This window comes from Lagopus leucura, unplaced genomic scaffold (assembly GCF_019238085.1).
Source record: "Lagopus leucura isolate 7727_CA_CO unplaced genomic scaffold, USGS_WTPT01 Super-Scaffold_100008, whole genome shotgun sequence".
Taxonomy (NCBI): domain Eukaryota; kingdom Metazoa; phylum Chordata; class Aves; order Galliformes; family Phasianidae; genus Lagopus; species Lagopus leucura.
In genome coordinates, this window is record NW_024962265.1 from 32,921,560 (window position 1) to 32,941,940 (window position 20,381).

General features: G+C 41.5%; 2 protein-coding genes across 2 annotated transcripts; both read right to left on the bottom strand.

The window, feature by feature from the left end:
- Window positions 1–4,926: 4,926 nt before the first annotated feature.
- On the bottom strand, window positions 4,927–7,461 carry LLPH (LLP homolog, long-term synaptic facilitation factor). The gene is made up of 3 exons (XM_042872755.1): window positions 7,365–7,461; window positions 7,103–7,286; window positions 4,927–5,155 (listed from the first exon to the last, which is right to left on the bottom strand). Exons 2-3 carry the CDS (start codon window positions 7,281–7,283, stop codon window positions 4,992–4,994), a joined length of 345 nt encoding a protein of 114 aa, XP_042728689.1. The 5' UTR covers window positions 7,284–7,286; window positions 7,365–7,461; the 3' UTR covers window positions 4,927–4,991.
- A 444-nt stretch (window positions 7,462–7,905) lies between these two features.
- Window positions 7,906–15,698, bottom strand: TMBIM4 (transmembrane BAX inhibitor motif containing 4). Its single transcript, XM_042872754.1, has 7 exons — window positions 15,557–15,698; window positions 14,013–14,121; window positions 12,687–12,792; window positions 11,101–11,134; window positions 10,198–10,315; window positions 9,336–9,381; window positions 7,906–8,765 (listed from the first exon to the last, which is right to left on the bottom strand). The coding sequence occupies exons 1-7, from the start codon at window positions 15,648–15,650 to the stop codon at window positions 8,559–8,561; spliced, it is 714 nt and encodes a 237-aa protein (XP_042728688.1). The 5' UTR covers window positions 15,651–15,698; the 3' UTR covers window positions 7,906–8,558.
- Window positions 15,699–20,381: the final 4,683 nt, after the last annotated feature.

Sequence of the window (20,381 nt, forward strand, 5' to 3'; positions counted from 1 at the left end):
GTATTGCACGGGACGTTCCAACGCCATTCCCTACAGCGACGCCTGAGCCGGCAGCGCTCCGGGGCGGCCCCGCTCCCTCCTCCCGCAACGCGGGGCTGCCCCCGCCCGACACCCGCTGCCCGCTGTCCGAGCTGCCCCTCTGCTGGACGGCAGCTGCCACTGCAGGGAAAGAAACCTCCCAGCACCTCCCTCAGCCCGAAGTGATCGGGATGGGGACGGCGGGCTAGCAAAGGGAACAGAAACATGAAGTATTGGGTGCTTGAAGGCTTAGCAGTTAGCATTCGTTTTAAATAGCAAGCAAAATTAAAAAAAAAAAAAAAAAAAAAAATCCACATGCAATTTTCTCCCTCGAGATGGAAAAAAGTCTCATGCTTCACGTTATCTCATGTCTTTACTGTAATGTGTCTGTGTGGATATGCTCTACCCTACACTGGAGTAATGGTTGCAAAAGGTCTTGGATCAACAGATCGACCTACAACCTTTCCCATGGGCTGTTTCACACCATGAATTTACACTAAATGAATTCAAAGTCATTTTCTATTCAACACAGCAAGCACTGATGCTGCGATGAGCAGCGCAGGGAACTTACCTGCCCACAGACTACAGTTTGTAGCAGTTGCTCTACAGTGAGCTTGTGTGATCTTCCCACTTTTTACAAGAGCTCACTCAGCCCTCACAACTTTTAAGAGACAAAAAGGAACCAAGGCGTCTGAGAGCACTGGGCTGGTGCTTGGGCAGCCAGCACTCAGCTCCACTACCATGAAGTTCTTCCACAACGTGGCTCCATTGCCTGCTGTCCATATAACCCGGCACAACCCAGCCTCTAGCTTTGTCCTTCCTTCCAGCACAACCTTTGCTGGCAGCACAAGAAGCTTAGGAAAAGGAATGTATTGGGGTTTGCCTTTTTTTTTCTTTTTTTTTTCTTTTTTCTTTTTTTTTTTTTTCCTATACAATATCTACATTAGACAAACTAACTTTAATTTTGGGGTAGGGGTGTTCAGTAGCAAAAATAGTGATCGTGATCCACAACTGAGTCTCTATGAGTGGGTAGCAATTGATACACAGGTCTCCCTCTAATCCTTCATAGAAATGTTCTGTATCCAATTGTGAAACAGACTGTGGCTCTGATCTGCTTTGCACTGAATTCTGTCCCATTCTGCAGAAGCAACACCAACAAAAGTTAACTGTAAGACACCAGGCAGGAAGCACAGTCCATAGATCTGAACATTTCTTGCAATGTACATATGGTCATAAGGATTTTTGGGTGGTCCTGTGTAAAGCCGGGAGTTGGACTCGATGATCCTAACGGGTCCCTTCCAACTCAGAATATTCTATGATTCTATGAATGTGTATGTTTACCATCAAAGCTAAATTTACAGGATATTTGCTATTAAACTAATGCAAAGACTCCGGGTAAGAAACCATAGCATGAAATATCTGTTGCAACTATACATTATGAATTGGTCAGTTTTCAACAAAGATGCATTATATTTGTTTCAAGCAACAACTACTGGTATGTAGCAGAACGGTCAGTTGCCCACAGTTGAGTGAATAGCACTGAAACAACAAATGTGCCTTTGCTTTCTGAAATACTGTCCACAAACCACATTTCTGGTAAAAGGGAAAAGTTACAACAAAAAACAACAAGCAAACAATACTATCAAATCTACATTCAGACTTTAGAAGCCTTGCAAGAAAATTTAAGTGCAAATAGAGAAAAGATGCAAAATAATATTTTTTGCTAACCAGAATATAGTTTATAACCTCAGCCTCCCTGAACTACACTGAAGTCAGAGGAAAACAAGCCAGTCATTGATTCTTGATACAAACCTCTGCCTCCTTGCACACTTGTGCACTCTGTTAATATTTCAGACCTTTTATATCAATATATGGGCAAAATATAATAGAGTTGGAGATCTGTGAGGGGGAGGTTGAAGTGATTGGGAAGTAGTTGGGAAGGAGGAAGAACAGTGGAAAAGTCATCCCCTTCCATTTCTGCCTTTTCATTCCCTTTGAATACTGCAGCTGTTGACAAGTGAAAGTTGGAATCAGATTGTTGAAAGAGCACAAGGAGGAAAGCAGATGGTGGGAAGAAGGGGGTTGTCACAACTGCATACTGTTTATTAAATGGAAGAACGCTGTACATTCTCTCTCCGACTTTTAGCTCTGAAGAAAAAAAAAAAAGAAAGGAAAAAGGAAAATCCCAGTAACTATTTCCCCCAGAGCAGTAAATAATAAATTGGGTAGTGCAGCTGGAGAGGGGAGGTAGAAAAGTTGAAAAGAAGAGCAGACATGCCGCTTCCTGCAGCAGCGAGCTATCAGATGGCTCAGTCCTCCCCTGGAAACTCACCCTGAGATAAGTTAAAATTGATGGCAAAAACCTGGCCTGGACAGAGGAATCCGTGGCTGTTCCAGGCTCTCATCATCCCCACAGCTGCTGCAGCTCCGTTGGGATCGTGCCACCCAGAGGAGCAGATTGCTTTGTATCCCTCACATTTCTGCCACGCTAGGGCTGCTGTCATTGATACCAGGTAAGTTCATGCTACAGCTCTGATACAAATCAGACACCCATCAAATTTAGTAGAACCCATGTGAGTCTTCAGGCTGCAGGAGTGTAAGTTAGAACAGTAAAAACAGATATACAGTACAAGGATTTTGTACAGAAAGGGAGTTACTTTTATTTGAAAACAAACTACCACCCTGTTCCCAGTCTTGTATTGCCTCCTGCTGACAATGGTTTCTGAACAGTACAACTGTAGACTGTCCCAGATGGAAGAGAAATTCAGAATACCTTAGCTAGATTAGCTTCCCAACCTATCTGACTACACAGTGTAGAAAAGAAGTCCCACAGCAGGAATGAGTGACCAGAAAAGCCCAGCAGGTGCACTACCACCACTTGTGCAGTGTGAGGCATCTAAAATCATTCACTTCAAAACCACACTGTGCGTGTTTGCACACTGTGTCAAGAAGCACAGACCTTGTCAGGAGACTGCCGATAACCTATGGGACATTCAGCAATTTGCTAATGACGCTTTTATACTGCACACACACACACACACTTAGAGTCGTTTCAATACAACATCACTTGTTATTTTGGAGAAAAGGCTGACCCCTACCTCGTCACAACCTCCTTTCAGGCAGCTGTAGAGAGCAATAATGTCTCCCCCGAGTCTCCTCCAGACTGAACAATCCCAGCTCCCTCAGCTGCTCCCCATAAGACTTGTGCTCCAGACCCCTCACAGCCGCATTGCCCTCCTCTGGACACACTCCAGGGCCTCGATGCCTTTCTTGCAGTGATGGGCCGGGTTATACGTCTGCTGCACTTTCAGCCAGATTCCTGCCATGTGCTCATGAGTGAGCCTTCAGTCCAGATTATGGATCCCACCCAGCCTGGCTCTCCAAATCCATCTGGCGCAGAGACAGTTCTGTTGCACCACTGAGCTATGCAGAAGTACACAGGCAGTAGGTTTATTCCTTTCTTGTCACCTCTCTCTGTTCAAAAATCAAACTGGATATTTTAAAATACCTGGAGCTTAAGTGAGCCTGTTTGACTTTATCCTCAACACCGTGAAGGAAACACCTCACACAAGCAGTATCATTTCAGCTGGTAGGAAGCAAATGCTAAATAAAAGACCATGAGTTCTGCTGTCTCTCATGTGAAATTCAAATCCCCAATTTAGTCACAAAAGTAGTAGACTAATACATTTCTACAGCAAAATTCAGAGCTGGGTCATAAAAGCAGAAATGTAGAAAGTATTCAGTTGCACAGATCATTTTCTCTTAGAGAGGAAAAGAGCAGAGGCAGAAGAACGAGTCCAGAGAGAGGAGAGCATAAGGCAAGTACAGAAGTGGCAGGCTTGATTAAGATGAAAGACTATGGTCGTGCACCTAGAAAAACAAAATAAACCAGCCTGGCCATGAACAAAGTCATACATTTAATAGAAGCACTTTGTCAGTTTGATCATCTCCACTCAGGAAAAATAGTGGATGAAGCCACACAAACGGTACCTCAACAGACAGCACCCTGCAGGACTGGTAATGTACTTACTTGCAACCTTGAAATGAGAGACTTTTTAAAAATAGGTTTTCTGGTAACTAATTCTTTGATCTCTCGTCATGTTGTTGCCAAGTGACACGCAACCAGCTGTAGCCACTCACACATAAGTGGCATCTGCTACACTATCATGTCTCCTATGCCCACACTGTAAAGCATGATAAATTAGTGCCATTTTAAAAGAAGTATAAAGCTATTGGCAATACATAAAGTAAATTCACATTTACTTCAAAAGGAACTTGGATAACATCTTAAATAAAACTTTTTCCTCAATCTGTACATCTGCATATGCTCAGATTAAAAGAAGCAAATGTAGTTTTGAAGAACCATTATGCTGTTCCTACAGTCAGGTGAATGAGGTAGTGAAGAACTTCATTTCAACAGCTTTCTCCTTGGTCATGTTGACATCTTTTGAGTTTTACTTACAGAAAATCTCATGAAGCTGGGGTTGATTTCAGTGTGTAATCCCTTAAATTACATGTTATGTGCTCATTTTCATTAATTACCAAATGTTAAAGACAACACAGATTAGCAAGACGAGTCATTCTACAGAAAAATTTAAAGGATGCACTGAATTTACAGACTCCTTTGGTAAAATTTACTATAGAAGAGATATACTGACAAAGTACAGGATGGCTTACGCAGCATCCACAAAATAAAACATGAACAACCCCCTCTCCATCCTCCCTCCCCCAAAGAAAATTGATGAGCATTCCATCCATTCAAAGGCACTAAGCTTGCTTTTCTGCTGTTTGTTTGTTAAGTTTGGCAGATAGCGACTTGCTACTGCTTTCATCATTTGCTGGCCAAGCAATCTCTTCAAAGGTTTACTTAACACAATAAATCATACACCGTGGTCAAGCACAAAAATATACGTAGCTGGTACAGAGTATTTATTTTGAAAAGTATAATATTCACAACCTCACAAAATTTGAATCTACCAGGCTAGGCCTTTGGCTAACTTTGATTTTTTCTTTCCTTTTAAGCGCTGTGCCTTAAGCTTCTTTCTCTGCCTGGAATTCATCCATATTGGGTACTGTCCATGTTGGTCTAGGAGAGTTTTTTTATTTCTTTTATTATCTATGTCCATTTTGCAGTCATCTGAAAAAGAAAGGCATTTATAGTCAGTAAAAAGCATGAAAAGCTTCACAGAAGCTACTTTCTTCCAAGATTCACAAACATGATGAGATCTCCATAAACAACAGTATTTGTACAGGAAGAGCAGAAGGCTTCATACATTGAAAGCCCTTTGCAAACCAATATAACTGCAACCCAGGAACTTCAACGGCTGATAGTAAATACGAAGAATTTCTCCTAAAGGCCCACAGCTGGGCAAAGCAAACTTATTCTACAGTCTGCCTTATGTTCTAATATTGCATCTAAAAACATTGCCTGTGGTCTCCACCATAAGCTACAAGCTTAGAGGAAACCAGTGGTTACTACAACATAAGTACAATTAAACGCTTTGAAGTATAATGCTTAAGATCCAAGAAAGTTCTATAAAATTAAATTGAGTGATAAAGACAGATGAAGAGGTGGCTGTCTTAGTGAAACAACCAGGCTACAAGGGGAACATCTTGTTAAGTACAGATTTGAACAGCCCTATATTATTTACTTTCAAACTTGGCTCCAAGTTTTCCACGTACAACTCTAAAAGCTTTATCAGAAGCTTAACTGAGTGGAAGAAGATTTTTTTAATGTTGTGTTTGTTTAATGTTGGAAAATAAAGTTCACGAGGAAAAGGCCAACATACTGCTTCAGTAGTTGAAGAATGCTGACAGTCTACAGGGATCTGCACCACAGAGGTGTGTTTAGGTGCCCTAAAGCTGGGATAGGAATACACGTATCCTGCAGAAAACCAGCACAGGGGGCTACTGTCTGCAAAGGTGGGCACAAAAAGGGCCCAGTCCCAAAGACTTCTCAAGACATCAAAGAAACACAAAGTCTTCATAACAGCATGGTTTTCCAAGTCTCATAGCTGGTCTGTCCCAGACCAAAGATCCAGATGTTGTGAGCAACAGCTAAAATATGGAGGGGAGAAAAGTTTCCACAGACCTGGAGAATGCAGAAACAGGCAATGAGAACTGCTACTGCTCACATACACTGCTATTGCTTGGCAGTGCAGAGCTATAGCATCACTTTTTTTTTATTACTACTTTTCTGAAAGAGTGGTCAGGCACTGGAATGGGCTGCCCAGGGAGGTAGTGGAGTCACTGACCCTGGAGGTGTTCAAGGAACATTTGGATTTTGTGTTGAGGGACATGGTTTAGTAATTGGTGGATGGTCGGACTGGATGATACTGTAGGTCTTTTCCAACCTTGGTGTTTCTGTGGGTTTGTTTTTTCCTCTAGTTACAACAGGAAAAAGAAAATACCCATAGTACCACCCATAGTACCAAGCAGTACACAAGTAACATCTTGTAAAAATCTGCTGCATGTAAGTCAAGGAATAAACCAGAGCTATTTGATATCCAAACTTTCCAAAAAAAGTAACAACCACAGCAATAAAGCTACAAAATAGCTTGTTTATAATTTGGTTTGACTTTGCTGTCAAACAAGTAATTCCTAATTTCACACATCATTAGGCTGACTTTAAAAGAAGTCCTTGAACGCTATCTCTGAATATGTGTATTTTTTACATAGCCTCTATTTCCAACTTTAAGATGGCTTATAGGTTCAGCTACTCAAACGTATAACCCTCCTCTGTATTTCCTAAGCCGATAGAACTGCCTGTGTGGCTGACAGTCACTACTGGCAGCATTTCAGATCCTCGCTGCGTCCATGGCAACACGCAGTTAGCGCCACGTAGGCTGTCAGGAAAAGGGGGTACGGTTTAGTTTGGATTGCGACTTCGTTAAGATGCCTGACCACTTCCCAACATGCAAAAATCTTCGTTCCCGCTTCCTGTTACTGATTCCAGCCGCGGAGCCGACGCGCAGGCGGCTCACGCCACGAGGAAGGCGGGCAGGGGCGGGGAAGCGGGCCGGCCGGAGCTCCGAGGGCGGGCCGTGGGCAACCGGGGCCGGCGGCACCTGGCTGTCCGACTCACCCTGCTTCTCCAGGACCTCCTCGGCGGGCAGCACGGTCGCTACCTCCTTGACCTCCTCCATGACGACGTCCGCGCCAGTCCGCAGGATGCTTTTCAGTCTCTCCAGCTCCTTGGGAGCGTTCTTCTTCCTCTTCTCCGCCCGCATCTTCCTCTTCCATTTGCTCCTCAGGCTCTTGGCCATGTCCTGAAGGAGGAAAGAAGCGGGGAGCGGTAAGGCTGACGCCGCGAGGACGCCGCTAAAGCCCCAAGGCCCACGGCTCGCCTCAGCCCCGCGCCAGCACCACGCTCTGCCCCTCGCGGCGCTGCTCTCGCCGTCTGCGCAGGCGCTGAGGAGAGTCACGTGACGCGGAAGTCCCGCCTCTTCGCGGGTTCTACCGTAAGTCTGCGAGTGCGGTGGCAACGAGAAACCCACGGGCGCAAGGAGAATAGTCGGGATTTTATTTGGGCTACTTCTACACATTTCTTAATCTGTAAGACAGAAAAATCATCCCGCTCGCCCGTTATAGCTATACTTAGCAATATTTTAACAAAGTGCCAGCATGGAAAGCACCCGCTGTCCTTGCTGCTGGTAGGAAATGGAATGCTTCTTAGGCGTCTGGGAATCTTTCTGCCAGCACCTCACGGGATTCCAATGCTTCGACACTGAGCAAGAAGTAAGAGAAGACTTCAAAGCTGTTACGCTGCCAGCTGCTCCAGGGCTCCAGCAGCTCTGTATAGCGCCCACGTGCTGCTGCCTCACCCCAGCTGCAAGAAGTGGCCCAGCAGTGGGAATTACATCTTCCATCCATGCTTGGCTGCAAAAATTGACAGAAGATTTTCTAATTTTTTTATTGAGAGACCATTAACCTTAGCATACACAAGAATCCATCTTCAAATGATTTTCCAAAACACTGAAAGATAGGCAATAAATCATCCTTAATGAATGCAGAACATTCCCATGAAGCGACCTCATAATCTCCCAGCTCATATAAGGGCTCAATGTTGAGAACAGAACTTCCCTTTCACAGACAGCATCCCATTTTACCAAACCAAGACCAGAAGAAATTTTAACTTAGTAAAACACTGCACAAACATCACTTCCGTCTGCCTTTATGCTGCTTACTCTGCCAATCACAGAGGAAATATTTCCAGCAGCTACTGAGTTACAGTCAGAGACTTTCCGAGCATGCTCTGGAGCAATCAGAAATTGGCAAACATTTTAATCATGAATTACATCAAGTGCAAATTAAGTAAATAAAAAATGGAGTGTAATTAATTGGATACACGACATCAACTAAACAAAATACATATTCTAGAGAAGAACTTAGACTGAGAGCTTCCCCCTCACCTCAAAGGAGGGATGAGTACCCATGTAATGAAAGAGAAATAAAGATTCAGTCTCTAAAAGATGAGAGCACACAGTTTGTAGATCATCCAAGCCAACACTATTCAGGTTCTTCAATCACATCCCTGTTTATTACTTTTTATTAAATGCCTCCAGTAAGCGTAGCAGGTTGAGGAACAGATTGATGATGTCCAGGTAAAGGTTGATTGCAGCCAGTATGTATTCTTCAGGGGATAACTTGTGCATCAGCAAGTGAGTATCATAAATAATAAATCCACAGAAGAGAAGCGCTCCAGAAGCAGCAAACACCAGCTCCATTATTTCACTATGGAAGAACAGCTGAAGACAAACGAAGCATGAAAAAAAAAGAAAGTAAATTTCATTTTCTTCTTAATATTAAAATTTCGCATTGAGATATGCCACACTTGAAACATAGATACATACTGTCCTTTCACTGCTATGCACACACACAAATAGTGTAGTAAAATGACATTTCAATATTCTTATGTCACATAGTTCCCAGTCATACAGTCTCTTTAACTAAGTGAAAAGTGTCTTAAGAGAAACCAAACTCTGTTCTCCAGAATAGTAACAACAAAAGACAAATAAAAAAAAATAATCTGATTTAGACTCAACTCTCCTTCCCCTTTCCTCAGAGCAGTAGTGCATCTCAACTGACAACGCTGTCAATCAGCTCAACCACCACTTTAATATCAGCGAGACCAGCATCCACCAAAAATATGAATTGGAAATGAATAGTTAAAAGATTACCAGCATAATATACAACAGCAATGGACTTACCTGGGAAATTTTTACAAGAAAATATTTTTAAAATATTTAGTTATAGTAGAAGTTAGTACAGGATTTAAGTGAAATAATATTTTTAACTTTGATCAGAAGGTATCTTACCATCAAGAAACATGAGAAGATTAAAATCCACAAGCAAGCAAAGAGCCTGAAAAAAAAAATAATATCTGTGAGCAATAACAATATCTTTTGTTTTAAATTTTATTTAAAGTCTCTTCTAGTAATTAAAAGGATAAGTAAGAGGGAAATCAACTTTTTACACGGGTAGGTAGCGACAGAGCAAGGGGGGGGATGGTTTAAAACTAAAAAAACAGGGAGATTTAGATTAGATGTTAGGGGGAAATTTTTCACTTAGAGAGTGGTTGAGGCACTGGCACAGGCTGCCCAGAGGAGCTGTGGTGCCCCATCACTGGAGGTGCTCAAGGACAGGCTGGATGGGGCCCTGGGCAGCCTGAGCTGGTGGGGGGCAGCCTGTCCACTGTAGGGAGTTGGAACTGGGTCCCTTCCAACTCAAGTGCTATTCTATGACTCTCCTCCCATAAAACCAACCTTACAATATATTTGGTAAATGTCCAAAATTCTTAGATGCCAACTGTTCATTGGCATTAGCTGTAGAACTCTGTTTTATAGAGCTCTCAAAAATTATCTCCTAAATGTACTGTTAAATTTGAAACAGCTCCATTCTGTATTGGTGAAAAATACAGCTAATCTGGTTTTCTAGTGTAAATATTATGGTTACAAGAATCATAATAATTGTAAGTGTGCTACACTAAAAAAAAATAATTATTCAAAAGAACAGAGCCAAATAAAACTAATAAATTAAGATGATTAACACCCTCACCATTCTCTTTCACAGGTTAGCTACTGACCTGTATTGTTTACTAAATCTGCAAAGCTTGCTTTAAAAAGGAAAAAAAACCAAGCTTAATAAAAAAATAAAAATCTCATTGCTAAGATAACATACCCTGCTCCAAATTTGCTGAAGTCTCTCTTTGACTGCAAGGTGTACACAGTCAGCCCAAGAAATACAGCGGTCGTAAGAATGAAGGCTTGCAAGACGATGGACACGTCATAGAAACTCACTATAAACAAAAAAAGCAAGCTGTCATTTAGAGAACACTACCCTATGCATTTGCTAAGTTATCTCAGCAGTGGAGAAACTACTGAATTATTTTTTTTCATCCTGTGATTGTTTGCATTTCTGCGAGCAGGAAGTGTAAATTATGCCTCAACTTGGTTTACTGCTTCAGGTGACCACATGATTCACAGACCCTTGCACTAGTTATGACATTTATAGCATAGCTGTAGCTTCTTAAATAAAGATAACAGATCTTCTGTACTCACAAAAGAAAGGGTAACAGAAATTATTTTGTGTACTGCAGGGTGACATCTTAAGTAAAAGGCTAGCTGAATTTTTCATTGTATTCAAACAAACAAATTACAAAACAGTCCTCCAAAAAAACTCCTAAGCATTATGACAAGGAAGTAAGAGGGAAAAGATAAGAAGTGGTTGGAGCTTTTTTCTTCCTGCCTTCCTTTTTTTAAGTACATTTCCACTAATGATATTCTTATTTTTGCCACTAGCAAGTCAGCTCTGCTGAAAGATGCTTTATAGGGAAGCACTGCTAGTTATTCCAAAAGAATGGATGGAAGTTTATTCAAGTTCATACAGCTTCAGTCCTGGGCCAGAACCCAAATTTCCTATTCTGATATACCCGGGTTTTTACTAGATTCATATCATCATCATCTAAAATTTTTAATCATCTTAATATCTCACTGAGGAATCTCACATGACAATTAGTATAATATAATGGATTCCTTTCCCAGTTTATTTAAGGAATCAGAGAACAGGTTGGCTATCATTTACCTGTAATGGCAACTGTAAGTGCTTCCAGGAGGGTCTACAAAAAGTAAAAACAAAAAATTACATGAGTAAAATAAAACACCACCACCACTTGCATGGAGACTTCACACACACTAAGATCTATTCTGCTACACAATCCCAGTATGTATAACATAGATCTCCTGATAATTTCTATACATGATAACATGCTTCATTTTCAACAAGGAAATGACAACTGTATCGTCTTACTATTCTGGATGTTGCTATGATATGTAACAAGAATGAAATATAAACTGAAAATGAACGCGTGACAACAATTGTGGAAAACTGCCATACAGGTTTTCTATTCAGAGCACACAGCATTCTTACCACAATCCTTACAATCTGTTCAAGGGGGCCTGAAGATTTCTCAGAACTGCTATTAGAAATGAACTGCTGCCATCTTTCTGTATACTTTTCAATATTCAAAATACTTCCATCAAACACTCTCAGTATCTTACTTCACAGCTTAGTGTCAAGTTCTTCCCCTCCTCACTCATCAAGCTAACTTAAAATCAAACATATTAGTGATGCCTGGACCAAAGACTGCCATGACTCCTGAATCTTCCTAAAAGGTAATTTCAGTTTAAGTTTCATTACAAGAAAATAGGAGAAAGTATCTGTGGCATGAACTAAGAGATCAGAAACAACAGCACATTTCACTCAATTTATCACATGCAATTTTTAATCTTCCTGTCCCTGTACAATGTCGTGCTTCAACTGCCATGCCACAAACTGCCACACCACATTTCCTGAAACTCTTACAGCACTCCCTCTTACAGTTGCAACCATTTAAAGTTGTTTTTTCTTTTTAAATAATAAAACAATAATTTTTTTAAAAATTACTCTCTGGAAAGAGATCAGACTTCAGGAAGAACACAAACCTGATATAACTAATCCCCCTATAAACTTACACAGAAAATCTATCTTCCCATTGTATGCAGATGAAATATAGGCAGCCTCTAAAGCATCAAATTCTGGTGATGGTGCTGCTGTGACTTCTTTTCAGCAGACTGATTTGCTCCACAATCCAAGATGTTCAGGAGCAACAGTTAGCCCACGCCTACCATCTGCAGGCAGGAGACTGAAATCTGAGGATAGCTTTGCTTGACTTGCTTGTGTTGGTTAAGAATTAAGCATTAACACATACAGCTGGCTTATATGGTCCTCTGCTGAAGGCTGCCCATTAAGCAAATAAGGCAAGCTTTCTTCTTTACTACTGAGCAGTGTCTTAGAAACCAATATGATCAGAACAGTGAGGGTAGCAAGATAAATACAGATATATAAACAGGAACACACATAGACAAAAATAAATCTTGTCCATCTGATTTCAAACCCTTACTCTGCTCCTGAAAAAAAAAAAAATAGTGGTAGCCTCTAATTCAGGTTTCTTGTACCTAAGAACAACCTATTAATTTAATCTCAAAACCAAAATACCCTACATATTCATAAAGGTCTGAGTTGTTTTCAAGGAATACGTGAAAAATAAAACAGCTACTTGATACAAGGAGTCCACTTGGAAAGAAGATATTCTATAGACTATTAACAACTGAATTTATAGCAATACTTACAAATCCAAAGAGCAGGTATAAGTTAACAGGATGCTGGTGTCTGTAGAGGGCCAGTGCAAAGCTTATAGCCAAACATCCAAACACAGATATCAAAAGCAAGGCAGGCCTGTAAAGTGCCATATGAAAAGGTCATCAAAATTAAAATACCCATTTGACTACAAAGCAGTTTATATAAAACCAACCTCTTCAGTGACCACCTAAATGGAGACTGCTCTGTAGATTCAAAATACAGTGAATTTTAAAATAAAACTGTTCCAAACCATATCAACACATAAAATCAGTTGTAAATGGTACAACTACAAGTAAAGGCACTTTTTTAATGCTGTAAATTGCCCAGGAACCCATCATCTATACAAAGAGAAAATCCATCTGAACTTGAGTACTATTTTCAAAGTATACAAAGTATTTTGTCACATCCAGAGGGAATTCTGCTATGTTTTAATTTCTTTTTCATAAGCACCTGAAAGCAACAAACATGGGCACTAACTGTACCAAAGAAAATCAGTACTGCCCAGTAAACATTGCCATAATTAAATCATTCAAGAAGCCATCCAAGCAAAAATTAGACTAGAAGCAAACACAAAAGCACAGTGGTTCTAAATGACCAGAACAATTTTTAAAAAGCAGATGTAATTACAAAACTGCTTTTATAATATCTACTGCAAACAAGATAGCTTATACAGAAACTCATCTAGTGGTTGATTCTCCTTTTATATAAGGGCTATGAAGTGAAAATAAATGCAAAGTTTGGAAGTGCACTCGGGAGAAGACTAAAACTGGCCTCAGCGGTCTCCTCCTTTCCCCATTTGCTCTTCTTCCCTACTGTTCACTGCAGTTTGGTTTGGAGACTTTGTTTTTCACAGGGCAATCTGAGAGGCAAAGAGAAACAAACCCACAGAATTTAGAGAAGACTGATTTTCAGGAAAAAAAAAGGACAACGAAGAGAAGATGGGGAAGGAGGGAGAAGAGTATGAAATGACCCAGCTCTCTGGAACAGACACGCAGGAACAACAGCATTCCAAACAAGAAATGTCAGTAATTCAGATGTTCTGCAGCTGATACTGTAAATAGGTAATCATACTGTAAACATTTAAATAAAAACTATTAGTGAAGTATTGATTAAAATATACTTTAATGACTGTAATTATAATAAATTTAACAGTGATTTGAAAATGATTTCCTAAAATGATTTCCTAATCACTTGCAAAGTTTCTATTACAGAATCAAAACACAGTGCATGATTAGGAATACAGTAGTGCTCCAGAACAACTATACAAGCTATACTTAACACAGTGATGAACAGTGCTGTTTCATTATGGTGCTTACCTTTCATGAACAAATGCCTGTACTCCAGTGGAGTACAGAAAAATTGCAGATGTGACTGTGGTCAAGAGAACCTGAATAGACAGAATGCTGTAAACTTTTCGTAGAAAGGCTAGAACAGAGAAAATAAAAATTGAATCAGTTTTCAGTTGCACCTCGAAAGCCCAATACTAAATCAGACAGAATTTTTTTCTTTGAAATAGACCATTGGAAACTCCTTATTCACTGAAACAGCACAGATCAAAATGGTAATAAGCCATTTTTGCTTAAGACACTGATAGAGTAGTCCAACAAAATTACACATTTTTCTCGCTCACTGTTAAATAAGCAATGATGACAAAATAAACGTTTAGGAGGAATTCATTTCAGACTCTTGGCAAGAAGTGCATCTAACTCACTAGAAAATTACTAAAAGTATGCATTTTATATCAAGTTATTGGTATCCAATGGAGCTAAATAAAGAATAATTACCTTGGAGGTTGTATGGAGACAGAAAGAGCTATATATTTTTTTTCAAGGCAATTTCTTCTTCTTTTTTTTTTTCAATAAAAATGTATTTCATTAACCTTTTGCTATATTAGATATCATTTATCATCATTTCCAACTTGCACTGTACTGGGTGGATCTCTACAGATACAAGCTGCTAAAAGGAATTCCTCAAGTAAGCTAACAGGCTTCATAATTCCTGAGAGTGGTTCAGGTCTCTATGATACAATATGTCATACAGATATGCCTGTTGTGAACGGAAGATCAAATCCAGTAGGTAAAAAACTCTGCAAGGAAGAATAAGCTTCCAGTGAGAAGCAGCCAGTCTTTAATAACACAGTTTAAACAAGCATAAGACCACATGCTAAGAGAAACTGAGTTAAATTTGGCAGCTCAACCTGCCAGACGGAGCAGTTAAAGGTCTTTGTAAGGCACGAGGGAGGGGATCCCACTTTGTTGCAGCAGAACAAACCCAGGAGCAGCCTGCTGGCCGGCACAGCCTTCCTTTCCCCATTAGGAAATGCATCAGCAGCTTTGCTAATGGTGGTAGCTCCTTCATATTTTTGCTTTCGCTTCCAATCAAAACTGTGCTTTTTATGGAAAGAGATCTCCTGTTTGACAGGAATGGCTAATAAAAAAATCTGGCTAATAAAAAAATCCACAGCATGCAGCTATTTTTGCTTTCAGGTGTATTCAACAACAGATTTCAGCCAGAATTACCGATGAAGATACCTCCTGCAACACAGGGCATATAAGACGTGCACATTAGCAGCAAAGCAATATTCCACAGCTGCTCAGGCACCCAAGGGCTTACGCCGAGGGACAATGTTCTGATACCTCTCAGAAGACATTAAACCCCTCCAATCCCATCGGATGAACTACTGTCATCACGGGCACCGATGTTAACATCCATACACGTAAAAGCAATTCATTTGGGCTTCAAAAGGCCCAGCCCAGCAGGGGTTAACAACAATGGGGGGACCCAGGGGAGGAGGAGGAGGCAGCGGAGGCGGCAGCGCTGGCTGCGGGCACCCGGGGGCCCTCACCCACCCCAGCCCTACCCATGCGGATGTGGACGCTGGCCGAAGCCACGTTGCTGCCGTAGTTGAAGTCATCCTCGATAGAGCTCCGCGGGTACAGCTGCTCCGCCGCCATCGCCGCCGCTTCGCAGCACTCGCTCCGCTTCCGGGCTCCGCAGCGCCCCGCAGGGCTCCCAGCCGAGCGGCCGAGCGCCTCGATGGCGGCAGCTGCCTGCCCGCGCCCGCTGCGGGGCGGCGCTGTGTCCATTGCTCCCCGCTGCGGCGGGCTAGGGCCGTTGGCTGCCCCTCTGAGGGCAGCGTCGCTCGAGCCCTTCCAGAACGGCCCCGTTCCACTGTGCCTCACAGGAGAGCCTTCGGGCGCTTGTGTTCATTGGCTTTGCCACCTGTAGCTTACATAAATGCTACACGCAAAATCGAATTTTGTTAGGCTTTCCCCTGATTATACCATGTGTCCCTCAGCGTAAATTGACTTTATTTCAGTAGACCACAAAGATGTTGGATATTTTCCCCACGTTACCAAGGATTTTGAACAATTCACCTTTGTAGGCGTGGAATCGCCCCAACAAAATTACCCAAGGTGGTAATTCCTATGCAGGAATCCACAAATGATACGAGTTTGGGTTGTGGGGCAGAATGCAAAATGATATTTTTTGACTTGTGAATGTTATCCAAAGTGTTCTGAAAAACTGAAGAGCTAGATAGACGCTTTAGAAGTGTGTGTAATAGATTTGACTCAAAGTGCTTTTAAATCTGGAACATTGCGGCCTCTACTGTGCTCAGATCCTCAAGGGACGAGTAAATAAATTATACCATTCTGTGATGAAATAATTTGGAGCAAAGATCTTCTGCTGGGCTGACCTCAGATACTAAGTGGCAGATAGAAAGAATTATGAATGTTACTTTATATTCTGGGAAGAATTTATGATTTTCATAATGCCCTTTTGCATTTTTAATTGCTGTAGAGTGGAATCTGCCAGCTTTAATCCTGAATTTGGAGATTTATGCATTGTTTGCATTGCTGAATAGCAACTGTTTTTGAAATAATTATGCTGTCTGCTCTTTTGTGTCTGCCTTTGTTCTTCCAGCATTTTCTCAGTGCTGGATATTAGAATCATAGAATGGCCTGGATTGAAAAGGACCACAATGATCATCAAGTTTCAACCCCCCTGCTATATGCAGGGTCACCAACCAGCAGACCAGGCTGCCCAGAGCCACATCCAGCCTGGCCTTGAATGCCTCCAGGGATGGGGCATCCACAGCCTCCTTGGGCAACCTGTTCCAGTGCGTCACCACCCTCTGGGTGAAAAAATTCCTCTTAATATCTAACCTAAACCTCCCCTGTCTTAGTTTAAAACCATTCCTCCTTGTCCTATCACTATCCACCCTTGTAAACAGCCATTCCCCTTCCTGTTTATATGCTCTCTGGCCAGTGAAATCAGAGCTGCATGGCACAGGTCCTCACAGGAGCCGTCACCTGCTGGAGCTCTGCCAGCTGGGCATTGGCTGTCACCTGCACCTCTCTGGTCACTTCACAGGCACTGAGAAAGCTGTGAGGAACATGGTCTTGAATGTGTGCATGCATGCACATAAGTGTTTAGCTAGATCCATACACTTTGCGGAATGCAAGAGGTTATTAGTAGATCTATACCAAGGAGGCCTTTGTTGTCTCAGGTTTTCAAGTTGATAAGGAAATGTGATCATTATTAGTACTGCTCCCAAGCCTAATTAAACAGTAGTAAGCTAGAGTCAGCTGAGAATCACTAAGGAGCTAACATTGTGGAATGTTTTCTTCAGTAAAAAAAATGAACTTTTGCTATCAAGACAAGGATGAGCTTCACTGGAACTGCAATTCCCCCTTTTGATCTGAGAGGCTTTTTATTCCCTGCTTCTGTGAATTAAAAGGGCTTTTCCTTCTGTATTTAGATAACAAAGAATATTTGCCTTTCAATATCTGGAGTAACTACTACAGACAGCATGCTTTTTTTCCAGCTAAGGCTGGAAAAAGGTGCCTCTTTGTAATGAAGTTGGAAACTGCTGTGTGCTGTCTTAACGATAATTACTATTTGAAAGTCTCATGAAAATGATAGATGGCCTCAGTTCTGCACAAGGAACAGAAAATTTCAGAGTATTGCAGTGGAAAGGGCTTGAGCAAATTTGCAATTAGTCTGAGCCTAGTGGAGACTAAAAGAGAGACATAATAGTCTTTAAATACTTTATAAAGGCCATAAAAGGGTTGCAATTCTCCAGTGGAAGAGTATCAAATAGGAAGCAGTGTTGTTTAAACTGCAGTAAGGAAGATTCAGGATGAAAAGTTGAGAACTTTTTTTAGGAGTAATCAGAATAAAGTGAAGAATAAATCAAGCTGTTAAATAGCCTGGCATTTAGGCACAGGAGAGAGGAGGTTGCAGGAAACTGACACGTGCACCTTTGCACTTTTGACCACCAACTTTCTGTGTGGAAGATGTTAGCCAGCAAGAAGCAGCAATGGGCTTATTCAGATAGAAAAGAAACAAATGATTCAGTGATGCTGCAGTCTGCCAGGGTTGTCGCAGATGGCAGAGGAAAATTACTTACATCTGCAGAACTGATAAATGCTGCAATTTTCATCCCAAAGAGAGCATCGTACTGATGACCCTTCTGCTGCTTACATGCACAATGCGCTGGGCGTGAGCAGTGCTTTGAGCGGAGCGGCTGTCCTGAACTCTCTTTAGTAACACTGAGCCTCTGCCTGCTGAATGCCTTCAATGTCTTTGCAATTTTCCATCCCTCACTTGGGAAAGTATACCTTATAAAATGCTAAGTATGTGTTATAAAAAGCAAAGTATGCTTTACATTGTCTTTCTTCTTGTATTTGATGTTTCCATAAACATACCCCCATCACAGCACTTTTATTTGAAACCATGGCAGTCCCATGGTGACTTGCTTAGGACTGGCTGGACACTTCCATTCTGCATGCATGCAGGGGTCAAAGAGCTTTCTATTCTCCAGGCTCTTGTGTGAACTCCTAGATGGGGAAAGGAAGGTCTTTCTCACTGAGCCCATTGCTGCTTCTTGCTGACTAACATCTTCCACACTAGAGCCCTGGTTAAGGACCATGGACTCCTTTGTGCCTTTTGACTGTTTTACATAATCAGTGGCCCTGATGGAAAAATTCCATCTGGTGCTCAGAGGTACTTGGAAAAGGTACTAGGAACATTGTCAGGATTCTGCTTCTATCCAGAGGTTTTGTTTTAAGCAATTATGCCAGAGTCCCTTTGTTTGCTGCAGCTTCGAGCAGTGTTCCCAGAGTGACCCCTCTCAGCATCACGTTGATACACATCTGTTTATCTTCACATAATCATGCCTGTTGTGAAGTGGGATGAATTGCAAAGTCTGTGACCCCTGCATGGCTCTGCACAGACAAGACATGACTACTATCCTGTTGCTTGAAGGCAAGGTGTGCAGGCTCTGGGATGCATGTTCACACCCCTGTGACTGCCTGCCAGTGTTCCAGCAAGGATATAGCATTCAGTTGGGTTGTGTGCAGGACACCACTGTGTAAAGCATGGTTGTAAAGCACTGTGGGACAACAAAGGAGAGATGTTTGGTCAGGTGGGTGCATCTGTCTACCTATTAACCGTTAATTTATCCCCAAATGAACCTTATTCTCTTAATTTCAAAATAGATGGCCTATTTCTATGGGGTAGAAAAATAATTTTATCCAGTGATGAAGAGAAAACTTAATTTGAAGAACTATACGTTACTGTGAAATCATCCTTATGTTCAAGATATGAAGTTCTCCTTGATAAGTAGAGACAACCTCACAGTTGCAGAGTTCTTCCAAATTAAATTTCTAATTGTTCTAGTAGCTATAAAATGTCATGATGTTCTTAGAAGGGAGGAAAATAACAAAGAAACTCAAGGACAGCTCCATCTGTTGCTCTAAAATCCCTAGTGGTGGATCAAGGAAAGATAGTTTATCTTCTTTAATACTTACAGTTTCTCTCAAAAGGCTTCACTCTTTATCATGCATGTCGCCAGGCTACACTTTCATTATTCCATGATGAAAAACCTATCTGAATGTCCCTGCAGTTTCCTAGAACCCTCATCTTTGCCATACAATCCATATTTTTTTCCTAACAAATCCCATCTGCGTTCTTTTTTGTTTGTTTGTTTGTTTGTTTGTTATACCTCACTGTATTGTAATTTGTCTCCTTTTTGTGCATTTGCAATGTTGATAAGACACACTAAGGTTAGTTGTGGGTTTTGGAATCCTAAAACTCAGTTGCCATAAGGAGTGGGTTGGCGAGCAGGAACTGAGATTTTTCTGGCACTTGTCCATAGAGATCTGGGGAAGGGACACAGTGTGGGAGTTAACTGAGTGCACTGGCTGGACACTTATTCTTAGGACTGTTAACAGCTCTTAAGCAGACTTGTTGGTTTGAATAATGCAATTTGGTGAGAGGTTCTGAGTAGTGTCAGAGGGAGAATGTTTCCTTTTGAGTACAAGACTTCAAAATCAACATATCTCTGCAGTTAATGGATCTGTGCTGATAGTTAATAAATTAATCCTAGCATTAGGACTGTAAGGCTACTTGCAAACTCCTGTAATCCCCCAAACAAGGTCATGGAAAATAAACCTGAGATGTTCAGTGTTTTTTTGCATCTTTAGACAAAAGTGTTAAGATTAGCAAAGGGATTTGTGGCCTTAAGGTGCTGTTGCCCATGAAGGAGCCTCCCTCCTTTTCTTCTCCCTCTTTCTCTTCCAGGTCCAGACAAGAAAATAGGGACTGTGTGGGCAGACAAGCAGCAGGCTGAGCCTGGGAGCACGAGTGGAGAAATGTGTGTCACATAGTGTCTGTGAGAA